The 13,247-nt window shown below is 48.9% G+C and overlaps 1 protein-coding gene across 1 annotated transcript in view; it reads right to left on the bottom strand.

Annotated features, from left to right (window-relative positions):
• Window positions 1-10,434: 10,434 nt before the first annotated feature.
• The window catches only part of f8a (coagulation factor VIII associated), a 17,851-nt gene continuing 15,038 nt past the window's right edge, over window positions 10,435-13,247 (bottom strand). Inside the window, exons 6-8 of the mRNA XM_070862091.1 lie at window positions 12,884-12,930; window positions 12,076-12,131; window positions 10,435-10,638 (exon numbers count right to left, since the gene is read on the bottom strand). Coding sequence (XP_070718192.1) covers window positions 10,557-10,638; window positions 12,076-12,131; window positions 12,884-12,930 — 185 coding nt within the window. The 3' untranslated portion in view covers window positions 10,435-10,556. The remainder of the gene's footprint in view (window positions 10,639-12,075; window positions 12,132-12,883; window positions 12,931-13,247) is intronic.

Genomic DNA, 13,247 nt, shown 5'->3' with positions numbered 1-13,247 from the left:
TGATCACAGTAATGCTGATGTAATGTCTAGATTGCCTTCCCCATCACAAGTTACACCCGATAAGGAAGAAGTGTTTTATTTTTCATACATTGATGAGCTGCCAGTCACAGCTGAAGAGATTGGTAGAGCAACCACATGTGACTCAGTGATGTCAAAGGTGTATGAGTATATTGCAAATGGATGGCCAAACCAGGTAACAGACAAAGATACACATCCATTCTTCATTCGTAGGTATGAATTATCAGTCGATAAAGATTGTATCATGTGGGATGCAAGAGTGGTTATAGCAAATAAATTCAGGTCCGAGTTATTAGGAGACCTCCATGACCAGCATCTGGGAATGTGCTTGACCAAGAGTTTTGCACACAGTTATTTATGGTGGCCAGGTCTTGATAAAGATATAGAGTACATCGTGAGTCATTGGAGCACAAATTAGCTAATTTTTTGATTACATATCGAAATACTCCTCATACAACTACTGGTAGAACACCAGCAGAGTTATTTCTCAAACGACAGCCACGAATCAGATTCTCGTTGTTAAAGCCAAATTTGGCACAGTCTGTAGAAGAGACACAATTAAGACAGAAAGAGAATCATGATAAAGGTAGAGTAAAAGAGAGAAGTGTGAAATTAAACCAGAAGGTGAGAGTGAATAACCATCACCATAAATGGTTAAAGTGGTTACTAGGAAGAGTGGTGAAGATATGTGGTCCTCGCAACCCTTTGGTAAAGATGTTTGATAATGGACAGGTCAGGTTTGTTCATATTGATCATATTTTACCTACAGACATGGAAGGAGTTGAAGGTGGGAATGATTCAATTATTTCTGACTCATCAGATAGTTTTGATACACCAGTAGCAAATCCTAAATCCAATGTACTGGAAACAAATCCAGGAGAGAATCAGAATGAAAGTCTGAGTCCGAGTCAGGAAAACAAAGAGCTTGAAGTTAGAGTGAGTTCAAATGAAAATCAAGGAAATTCCGTGGAGGAAAAAGTTCCTCAGGATGAGCCTCGAATGAGTTTAGTTTCGACACCATGTTTGGAAGGTTCTGTTCGAGAGCGAAGGTATCCTCTTCAAAACAGAAAACAAGTGGTAAAGTTACATTTGTAAATATGGAAAAAAAAGTTTATATCCTGTGTTATGTATAAACATGAAAGTTATGTATGATGTTTGTTATAATAACTTCTTCATTAAGGAGGGAGAAGTGCAATATCTGTAAGCTTGTAATGTTTGTAGCTCCACACTGGGGATGTGGACGTATTGTGTACTGCAACTGCAGAGTTAATAATAAACAGAACCAGGCAAATTCTGGAGGCTTCCGAGATAGCTGCCTGCCATGTAAGAAGCTGTATGTGCTGTGCTCTGTGAAGATATCACACTCAACAAGAGCCTCCTCCCACCATCTTTATCTAACCCTATCCTTTTTCCTGTATGTGCTTATCTCGTTTCCCCTTAAATGCATCTATTTGTTTCAATCACTCCCTGTGGTAGAGTGTTCCACATTCTCACTGCTCTTTGGATAAAGAAATTTCTTCTGAAATCCCTATTGGATTTATTAGTGACTATCTTATATTTATGGCCCCTAGTTCTAGTCTCCCCCCAAAGTGGAAACATCTTCTCTACGTTTTACCCCATCAAACCCTTTCATAACTGATATGTCCTTACTATATAGTATAAATGCACACGAGGCCCATACTTGAGAGAAGGTCACTCGGTAACCAGTAACCTTTATTAGCCAGCACTGAAGTGATGAAGGTGGGTGGAGCTTCCCCCTTTATATCTGAAAGTCCAGGTTAGGAGTGTCTCCCACAAGTTCACCACCTAGTAGTCAGTGTTCTCACGGTGTACAATTTAGGTCAGTTTATACATGGGTTACAATGATAGTTGAATACGTGACAACAACCTTAAAGACCTCGATCAGGTCACTCCTTGGCTTTCTCTATTCTAGACAAAAGAGCCCTAGCCTGTTCCATCTTCCCTGAGTTCTCGTATCCTTCTAGTAAATATTCTCTCCATCTTCTCTGGTGCCTCTATATCCTTTTTATAACACGGAGACCAGAACTGTATACAGTGCTCCGTGTGGTCTAAGCAAGGTATATGGAGACCAGAACTGTACACAGTGCTCCAAGTGTGGTCTAACCAAGGTTTATGGAGACCAGAAGTGAACACAGTGCTTCAAGTGTGGTCTAACCAAGGCATATGGAGACCAGAACTGTACACAGTGCTCCAAGTGCAGTCTAACCAAGGTTTATGGAGACCAGAACTGTACACAGTGCTCCAAGTGTGGTCTAACCAAGGTATATGGAGGCCAGAAGTGAACACAGTGCTCCAAGTGTGGTCTAACCAAGGCATATGGAGACCAGAACTGTACACAGTGCTCCAAGTGTGGTCTAACCAAGGTATATGGAGACCAGAACTGTACATAGTGCTCCAAGTGCGGTCTAACCAAGGCATATGGAGACCAGAACTGTGCACAGTGCTCCAAGTGTGGTCTAACCAAGGTATATGGAGACCAGAACTGTGCACAGTGCTCCAAGTGTGGTCTAACTAAGGTATATGGAGACCAGAACTGTGCACAGTGCTCCAAGAGTGGTCTAAGCAAGTTATATGGAGACCAGAACTGTACACAGTGCTCCAAGTGTTGTCTAAGGTTCGATACAGGTTGAACATAACTTCTCTGCTTTTCAATCCTGTCCCTCTAGAAATGAATCCCAGTGCTTTTGTTCACTTTTTTGGGCGTTTTTAACCTGTGTCGCTACTTTTAGTGATTAGTATATCAGTTTTCTGCTCCTCAACTCCATTTAGACACGTATTTATCGAGGAGTATGTGGCCTCCTTATTCTTCCTACCAAAATTTGCCATTTAAACATAAGAACATAAGAAATAGGAGCAGGAGTAGGTTATTTGACCCCTGGAGCCTGCTCCGCCATTCAATAAGATCATGGCTGATCTGAACATGGACTCAGATTTATACACCCATTCTGCAAGATGGGACACCGTCGAGCACCTACAAAATCTGGAGTAGGTCCTCCAGCGACTGGATCGCGTAGGGCTGTGGCTGAAGAGGTCGAAATGCGTCTTCAGGGCAACAGAAGTGGAGTTTTTGGGGAGAAAGATCGCGGCGGATGGCATTCGGCCCACAGACGCCAAGACAGAGGCTATAAGGAATGCGCCCAGGCCACAGAACGTCACGGAGCTGCGGTCGTTCCTGGGGCTCCTCAACTATTTTGGTAACTTCCTACTGGGGTTAAGCACCCTCTTAGAGCCCCTACATGTGTTATTGCGTAAAGGTGAGATCAGGGTATGGGGAAAAAACAAGTAATTGTTTTTGAGAAAGCCAGAAACATTTTATGCTCCAACAAGCTGCTTGTATTGTATAACCCGTGTAAAAGACTTGTGCTAGCATGTGATACATTGTCGTACGGAGTCGGGTGTGTATTACAACAAGCTAACATTGCGGGGAAGTTGCAACCTGTCGCCTATGCTTCCAGGAACTTGTCTAAGGCCGAGAGGGCCTACAGCATGATTGAGAAAGAGGCATTAGCGTGTGTGTTCGGGGTAAAGAAAATGCATCAGTATCTGTTTGACCTCAAATTTGAGCTGGAAACCGATCACAAGCCCTTCACATCCCTGTTTGCTGAAAACAAGAGGATAAATACTAATGCCTCATCCCGCATACAAAGGTGGGCACATAAATACTAATGTCAGCGTATAACTATACCATCCTCCACAGCCAGGCACCGAGAACTGTGCGGATGCTCTCAGTCGGCTACCATTGCCCACCACGGGGATGGAAATGGCGCAGCCTGCAAACTTGTTGCTGGTCATGGAAGCGATTGAAAATGATAAGTCACCTTTCACGGCCCGCCAGATTAGGACTTGGACCAGCCAAGATCCTCTGCTGTCCGTAGTAAAAAACTGTGTACTGCATGGGAGCTGGGCCAGCATCCCCGTTGAAATGCAAGAGCCAATCAAGCCGTTCCAGCGGCGAAAGGATGAGCAGTCCATTCAGGCAGACTGCCTGTTGTGGGGTAACCGTGTAGTGCTACCCAAAAAGGGCATGGAGACATTCATCTCAGATCTCCACAGCACACACCCGGGTATAGTAATGATGAAAGAGATAGCCAGGTCCCACGTGTGGTGGCCCGGTATCGACTCTGACTTAAAGTCCTGTGTACGGCAATGCAGCGTGTGTGCTCAGTTGAGCAACGCGCCCAGAGAGGCACCACTAAGTTTGTGGTCCTTGCCCTCCAGACCATGGTCGAGGATCCATGTCGACTATGCAGGCCCGTTTCTCAGTAAAATGTTCCTGGTGGTGGTGGATGCTTTTTCAAAATGGATTGAATGTGAAATAATGTCGGGAAGCACCGCCACCGTCACCATTGAAAGCCTGAGGGCCATGTTTGCCACCCACGGCCTGCTTGATATACTGGTCAGTGACAACGGGTCACGTTTCACCAGTGCCGAATTTAAAGAATTCATGACCCGCAATGGGATCAAACATGTCACCTCGCCCCCGTTTAAACCAGCCTCCAATGGGCAGGCAGAGCGAGCAGTACAAACCATCAAACAGAACCTTAAACGAGTCACAGAAGGCTCACTCCAAACCCGCCTGTCCCGAGTACTGCTCAGCTACCGCATGAGACCCCACTCGCTCACAGGGGTGCCCCCGGCTGAGCTACTCATGAAAAGGGACACTTAAAACCAGACTCTTGCTGGTTCACCCCAACCTGCATGATTAGGTAGAGAGCAGGCGGCAGCAACAAAATGTAAACTATGGTCGCGCCACTGTGTCACGGGAAATTGATCTGAATGACACTGTCTATGTGGTAAACTATGGTCATGGTCCCAAGTGGATCGCAGGCACGATAGCTAAAGAAGGGAGTAGGGTGTTTGTAGTCAAACTAGACAATGGACAAATTTGCAGAAAGCACCTGGACCAAACGAGGCTGCGGTTCACAGACTGCCCTGAACAACCCACAGCAGACACCACCTTTTTCGAGCCCACAACACACACTCAAAGGATCAACGACACCACCCTGGACCAGGAAATCAAACCCATCACGCCCAACAGCCCAGCAAGGCCAGGCTCACCCAGCAGCCCTGCAGGTCCAACAACACGCCAGCCCAGCGAGGGCACAGCCAACACACCAGAACAGACATTTGTGCTGAGGCGGTCCACCAAGGAAAGAAAGGCTCCCGGCCGCCTCACCTTGTAAATAGTTTGCGGGGGTGGGGGGGAGTGATGTTGTGTATCTGTAAAGCATGCACTCCCATGTTCCGCCACCAGGGAGCGCATCCCCTGAAGTCCCAAGGGATGCTGCATATAAGCAGGGCTGTTTCTCACTCTGGAGTGTCTTAATAACGACTGAGGTCACTGTTACTTTAACCTCCCTGTGTGCAGCCTCATCTGTGTTCGGAACACAATACGCAGGAATCTGGGAGCTCGGCGGGCGGGAGCTCGGTTGCGCCACTCGGCCATCCGCTGACGTCGGTGGGCGCTTCCCGACGGTTCTCCCCTCCTGCCCGCTCCAGGCCCCCCCCGAAAGTGGCGCTGGGCAGATCTTCCAGAGGAATGTCAGCGGGAATGGGCGGTGCGTTCATCAATTTTGGGCCCTAGATGTTTCTCTATTCCATCTTTGAGTAAGGATTCCATTATCTATCCTACCACTGATGTTAAACTAACTGGTGGATAGTTCCCTGACTAGCTCTATCTCCCTTTTTGAATGTAGGAATCACATTCGCTGTGGCACTATTCCCTTTTCCAATGAATTATGTATTAGTGCCTCTGCTATCTCTTCCCTAACTTTAATATTCACAGAAACGATTTATAAAATGATCTTTAATATGAACATGATGCCAGTCAGTCAGTGAGTGTCTGCATTCACTGTTGCACCATCAGTTCCGGGGCCCAGAGTTTGCCATACCCATCATCACTGGGTATGAGTCTCTGGCTACAAACATCTTCCCAAAGAACGCTCCCCTCACCCCAAAAAGAAAGACTTGCAAGTATCATAGAGTGGTTACAGCACAGAAGGAGGCCATTTGTTGAGCCCGTGCTGGGAATAAATAGCGCATTTCACAATCCCACGACGTCCCAAAGCGCATTACAACCTGCAGAGGACGACTAAAACAATAATCGAGAGATGGATTGTGAGAGTGAACTAGCAAGAAATATAAAAACCAGATAGAGGTTGTACCTCCCCGGCCCGGCACCCTCGGGACCTGACCGGTGCCAGAACAGAGAATTTGCTGAATCACGGGAGGTCACGCCGAGCCGAAGCTTACCGGTACCTGAAGACGCCGCTCTCATACTCTGGCTCCGGCTGCGAAACTCTGGCCTCACTCTCTCTCTCCACGATGGTTTGCTGTTCTTCTTTTAAGGTCGTGTCGACCCAGGCCCGCCCCCGGACTCACCCCTGGACCCGCCCCCAGACCTGCCGCTGATCCCGCTTCAGGCACGGGACTGATGCCGTACCACGGGTGCTGCCGGATCAGGGAATTCCGGACTGGAGAGGTACAACATGCCATAAGAGTTTCTACAGGTATATAAAAAGGAAGAGAGTAACTAAAGTAAATGTTGGTCCCTTAGAGGATGAGTCTAGGGAATTAATAATGGGAAACAGGGAAATGGCAGACTTTGAACAAATATTTTGCATCGGTCTCACGGTAGAAGATACTAAAAACATCCTAATAATAATCAAGGGGCTATAGGAAGGGGGGAACTTAAAACAATCATTATCATTAAAGAAAAAGTACTCGGTAAAATAATGGGACTAAAGGCAGATAAATCTCCTGGACCTGGGGTCTTAAAAGAAGTGGCTGCAGAGATAGTGGATGCATTGGTTGCAATCGACCAAAATTCCCTGGATTCTGGGGAGGTCCCAGCGGATTGGAAAACCGCAAATGTAACACCCCAATTTAAAAAAGGAGCGAGACAGAAAGCAGGAAACTATAGACCAGTTAGCCTAACATGTGTTGGGAAAATGCTGGAGTCCATTATTAAGGAAGTAGTAGCAGGACATTTGGAAAAGCAAAATACAGTCAAGCAGAGTCAACATGGTTTTTTTTAAAGGGAAATCATGTTTGACAAAGTTACTGGAGTTCTTTGAGGATGTAATGAACTGGGTGGATAAGGGGGAACAAGTGGATGTAGTGTATTTGGGTTTCCAGAAGACATTCGATAAGGTGCCACATAAAAGGTTACTGCACAAGATAAAAGTTCACGGGGTTGGGGGTAATATATCAGCATGGATAAAGGATTGGCTAACAGAAAACAGAGTCGGGATAATGGGTCATTTCCCGGTTGTAAAACAGTAACTAGTGGGGTGCCGCAGGGATCGGTGCTGGGTCCTCAACTATTTACTATCTATATTAATGATTTGGATGAAGGGACCGAGTGTAACGTAGCCATGTTTGCTGATGATACAAAGATGGGTGGGAAAGCAAGTTGTGAGGGCACAAAGAATCTGCAACAGGATATAGACGGGCTAAGTGAGTGGGCAAACATTTGGCAGATGCGAGTATAATGTGGGTAAGTGTGTGGTTATCGACTTTAGCAGAAAGAATTAAAAAGCAAATTATTATTTAAATAGAGAGACATTACACAATGCTGCAGTACAGAGGGACTTGGAGTTCCTTGTGCATGAAACACAAAAAGTTAGTATGTAGGTACAGCAAGTAATCAAGAAGGAAAATGAAATGTTGGTCTTTATTGCAAGGGGGATAGAGTATAAAAGCAAGGAAGTCTGCAACAACTAAAACTGAGTACTGCGTACAGTTTTGGTCTCCTTATTTAAGGAGAGATCATCATAGGCAGTCCCTCAGAATTGAGGAAGACTTGCTTCCACTCTTAACATGAGTTCTTAGGTGGCTGAACAGTCCAGTAAGAGAACCACAGTTCGTCACAGGTGGGACAGTCGTTGAGGGAAGGGGTGGGTGGGACTGGTTTGCCGCACGCTCTTTCCGCTGCCTGCGCTTGATTTCTACATGCTCTCGGCGATGAGACTCGAGGTGCTCAGCACCCTCCCGGATGCTCTTCCTCCACTTAGGGCGGTCTTTGGCCAGGGACTCCCAGGTGTCAGTGGGGATGTCGCACTTCATCAGGGAGGCTTTGAGGGTGTCCTTTGATTGGAGGCATATACTTGTATTGGAGGCAGTTCAGTGGAGGTTCACCAGGTTGATTCCTGAAATGAAGGGGTTGACTTACAATCATAGAAATTTACAGCACGGAAGGAGGCCATTTCAGCTCATCGTATCCACGCCGGCCGACCAAGAGCTATCCAGCTTAATCCCATTTTCTAGCTCTTGGTCCATTGCACTTTATGTGTGGATCCTTTTTTAAATGTGGTGAGGATTTCTGCCTCGATCACCCTTTCAGGCAGTGAGTTCCAGGCCCCTACCATCCTCTGGGTGAAGAAATTTCCCCTCATATCTCCTCTAAACCTCCCTCATTTACTTTAAATCTATACCTCCTGGTTGTTGACCCCTCTGCCAAGGGAAACAGGTCCTTCCTATCTGCTCTATCCAGGCCCCTCATAATTTTATACACCTCAATAAGGTCTCCCCTCAGCCTCCTCTGCTCCAAAGAAAACAGACCCAGCATCTCCAATCTTTTCTCATAGCCAAAATTATGTTTTCCCCAGTCCGCAGGTTGTCTTCACTAGCATGCAGTGGATGGAGTACAGGCTAAATTCATGAGTGTGGAGTGGGTGGACTGCAGGTTGATACCATTAACATGAGTGTATGGCCCACAGGTTGACCTCAATGACGTGGAATGGATGAACTGGAACTTGACCATACTAGCATTGAAGCACTGACCACACTTGATTAGCTCCGCTGGGCGGGCCACATTGTCCGCATGCCAGACACGAGACTCCCAAAACAAGCGCTCTACTCGGAACTCCTTCAGGGCAAACGAGTCAAAGGTGGGCAGAGGAAACGTTCAAAGCCTCCCTGATAAAGTGCAACATCCCCACCGACACCAAAGTCCGCCCTAAGTGGCGAAAGTGCATCCGGGAGGGAGCTGAGCACCTCGAGTCTCGTCGCTGAGAGCATGCAGAAATCAAGCGCAGGCAGCGGAAAGAGCGTACGGCAAACCAGTCTCACCCACCCTTTCCCTCAACGACTGCCTGTCCACCTATGACAGGGTCTGTGGTTCTCGTATTGAACTGTTCAGCCACCTAAGGACTGATTTTAAGAGTAGAAGCAAGTCTTCCTCGATTCCGAGGAACTACGAGTTGACAGATGTTTCAATGAAGGACCCGATGTTCCAGTCCTGAACTCCAATTGAAGGGGTGGAAGATGCCTGTGTGTGGATTTGTTTAACGTGTGGTGACCATTGCACATTAGCCAACACACGGGCTTGACAGAGCTAGGTCTTGGTCCAGTGGCAAGGGTTAACCAGAACGACTGGAGACCTGCTCTGCTGCACGGACCTAGTGCGCACACATATCGCAGTGTGGGCTGGCCCGTGCTGTCCCTGGGCCTCTTCTGGGCCCTGTACCCTCATTCGCCGCACCTCCGCCACAAGCAGACTTATGAAAAAAGGTTGAGCAGGTTGGGTCTATACTCATTAGAGTTTAAAAGAATGAGAGGTGATCTTATTGAAACATATAAGATATTGAGGGGGCTGGACAGAGTAGATGCAGAGAGGATTTTTTCACTCCTGGGGAAATCTAGAACAAGGGGGCATAGTTTAAGAATAAGGAGTCGCCCATTTAGAACCGAGATGAGGAGAAATTTCTTCCCTCAGAGGATCATAGATCTGTGTAATTCTGTGCCCCAGAGAGCTGTGGAGACTGGGTCATTGAACATATTTAAGGTGGAAATAAACAGATTTTTGAACAATAAGGAAGTGAAGAGTTATGGGAAGCGGAGTTGAGTCCATGATCAGATCAGCCATGATCTTATTGAATGGCGGAGCAAGCTCGAGGGGCCAAATGGCCGACTCCTGCTTCTATTTCTTATGTTCTTACAACCATTGAAGTACTTTTGGAGTGTAGTCACTGTTGTAATGTGGGAAATATGGCAGCCTTGCGCACAGCAAGCTCCCACAAACAGCAATGTGATAATGACCAGATAATCGGTTTTCATGATGTTGCTCGAGGGATAAATATTGGCCCCAGGGAGAACTCCCCTGCTCTTCTTGAAGATAGTGCTTTTACATCTACCTGAGAGGGCAGACGGGGCCTCGGTTTAACATCTAATCTGAAAGATGGCACCTCCAACAGTGGGGCACTCCCCCAGCACTGTACTGGAGCATCAGCTTGGATTATGTGTGCAAGTCCCTGTGGTGGGATTTGAACCCACAACCTTCTGATCATGAAGCGAGAATGCTACCCACTGAACCACGGCTGAAACCACGTCAGAATGATAGTCAACAAAGCTGTTGATGTAAGGGTGAAAAACATTCACACAAACTGCACAGAATTCACATCAGCTGCACATTTAATAAATAAGCTGCAGCCCCTGCTGGGAGGGCCAGTGAGCAGGTACAGGTACAACTCCATTTCACTACAGCGGTTACAGTGCGAGCAGCCCTCGGCAGGAGCTCAGACACCTCGACCAGACGGAGCCATCACCTCCTGTAGGACCAGGTGCAGCAGGTGGTTCTGTTCAGGAGTCAGCAGTGGCCTAAAGGGAGAAGAAAAGGTTACTCAGCAAGCAAATCAGCTAATCACAGGTGAGTCAATCAGCCAATCGCACCGCGAGTCCGTCACGCAGCGAGCCAATCGCACGTGAGCCAATCAGCCAATCGCACCGCGAGCCAATCTCGGCCAATCGCACACGAGCCAATCCCATCACACCACCAGTCTATCTGTTTGAATGTGGCGTCGCGCTGAAAGACCTTGGCTTCTGTGGGTGGAGCTAATCGATAGCGCCGAATAACTGAGGGCCCGTTCTACACATGCCCAAGCATTTAGGTTTCCAAGGTACCGTGTGATTGGAGAGCTTTACTCTGTAGCTAAACCGTGCCGACCCGCTGAGATTTTCAGCATTTTCTGTTTTTATTCCAGAATTTTGCTTCTGTATCCATGCTGTACCTGCCGTGGGAGTGATCTGATGCTGAAACTCCCTGTCCCAGCCCACGGTTCGCAAATAGCCGCCCGCTGTCGCCCCCTATCCCCGGCCGAATAGCCGCCTGCTGTCGCACCTCTCCCCGGCCGAATGGCCCCCTGCTGTCGCCCCTCTCCCCGGCTTGGCTTCTTCCTCCCCCTGGCTTTTTTGGAAGCCGAGTGCCGGGCTTCTGTGTTTGGCCGAGAGCGCGATCTTGCCGGCTGACACTCCGACCCTGTGTGCCTCGAGCAACAGTTCGGTGGTGGAACTTCAACTCGCAATTTACTGCAATAAATAAAGTCTCTCTCTTCCCTCTGCACAAACAAACATTTTTAATGAGTTTGGCTATAATAAGTCTTGTTTCCTCCATCCCTCCAAAGCCGACAACTTCGGCTCTGATAAACAAGATGGAGCCTGTAAGGCCGATTTCGATCGGACTCCGATTTGGTAAGGTCCCCAGCGCTGTTTTTGAAAAAAATCCTTATTGGCGAAACTCGCAAAAATGGCGTTACGGGTGGGTTTGACCCCGAGTGACATCATTAAAAACGTTACCCGTTAAGGAGGGCATTATACCCTTGGCGAAACTTGCAAAATTAAGTTGGCTCCAAAAAATACTGATACCTCCAAAAATTTTGCACGAAATGGTTTTGAATTGTGGGCCCTATAAATTGTACAAAGGTATTTCCCCCTCACTGTGTAAGCACCAGAGGACACGAGAGCAGCACACGGTACACAAACTATCAGCGATGGCGGCGAGCGTCGCTCCCAGGCCTCTGCTCACTCGCTGTCCCGAAAACCAGCCTGCGTAGCCCGGACTGGGAGGGGGAAACTCCTCAATCGCTTGGCTGTGGCCTGTGTGTGAACGAGTGACGGGACGGTCAGGCTCCACGGTGCTGCTGCTCACGGTCGATGGGAACTCCGTCCTCACTCAGGTGTGAGTGGGAGGCACTGGGGTCTTGCAGCGCGACGCGACCATTGCACGGCCAGGAGTGACTTAGTGAACATGAGCCTCACCACAGCTCCACCTGAAGAACCTTCAAAGACTCGAGATCCTTTTCCTGGCAGGCCATCTGTGAAAATAGCAACCCGTCAAGAGTCGGATACGCCCGTGCTCGCACGCTTGCCTGCTAAAGTATGCAGCCGCGCAGTCATTTCAGACCGCTCACCGGCTTTTACCGCGCATGCGCATACATTTAAAGGGGCCATGCATTAAAAGAAACAAGCAACAGCTTACATGGAACATTGACGTCGGCCCCCTCCCCCGCGGGCGCACACACCCTGCCCCGCGCCCACAACCCCTCCCCCGCGGGCGCACACACCCTGCCCCGCGCCCACAACCCCTCCCCCGCGCGCCCACCCCCTTCCGCGCACGCCCATCCCCCTCCCCCTCGAGCCCACCCCCCTCCCATGGGCGCACACCCCCAAACAGACACTGGCCAGCCCCTACCCCCGTGTTCAACCTCCCAGCCCCGGGGTACAGTGGCTGAGGCTCCACAGCCGCCCCAGGTCCTGTGGGAGACGTGGTGGGGAGGTGGTAGTGGTTCCAGGGGCTATTGTGCGGTGCCGACACAGCGGCTCTCATCAGGGCTACTCCACCATGGGGGGAAACCACATGAGAGCCCGATCCAGTCACCCAGCATCCTCCCAGAAGTGGGGGAGGGGTCACTGGATAGCGATACCTCCCAGTCTATGTGGTTCTGATCCTCTCCTTATCCACAATCACTATCGGCTCGCAATGTTACACTCCCCCATAAACCTACTCCAGTCAATCTCTCGGGCAACACCCAACCACTGGAGAACGGGGGGAAACCCTCACACTCACCACCACCGACTGCAGCAGCAGGAATATGTTCTCAGGAAGGTAATTCACTGGAAGAAAGGAGCATAATGGTTAGATACAATCCCCGTACTCCATCCATCTCATACACACTGACGGGCCGGGAGGAGGGGAGTAGGAGGATGCGTGGAGGGGGTAGGTGGCGAGGGGTGAGGCGGTTGGGGTGGCGAGGGGTGAGGCGGTTGGGGCGGCGGGGAGGGGAAGGCAAGAGAGGTGAGGGAGATGAGAGGGATGGAGATGAGAGGGATGGAGGTGAGGGACATGAGAGGGATGGAGGTGAGGGACATGAGAGGGATGGAGGTGAGGGACATGAGAGGGATGGAGGTGAGGGACATGAGAGGGATGGAGG

The sequence above is a fragment of the Pristiophorus japonicus genome, chromosome 19 (genome assembly GCF_044704955.1).
Source record: "Pristiophorus japonicus isolate sPriJap1 chromosome 19, sPriJap1.hap1, whole genome shotgun sequence".
NCBI lineage: Eukaryota > Metazoa > Chordata > Chondrichthyes > Pristiophoridae > Pristiophorus > Pristiophorus japonicus.
This window is presented reverse-complemented; position numbering and strand designations above follow the sequence as displayed.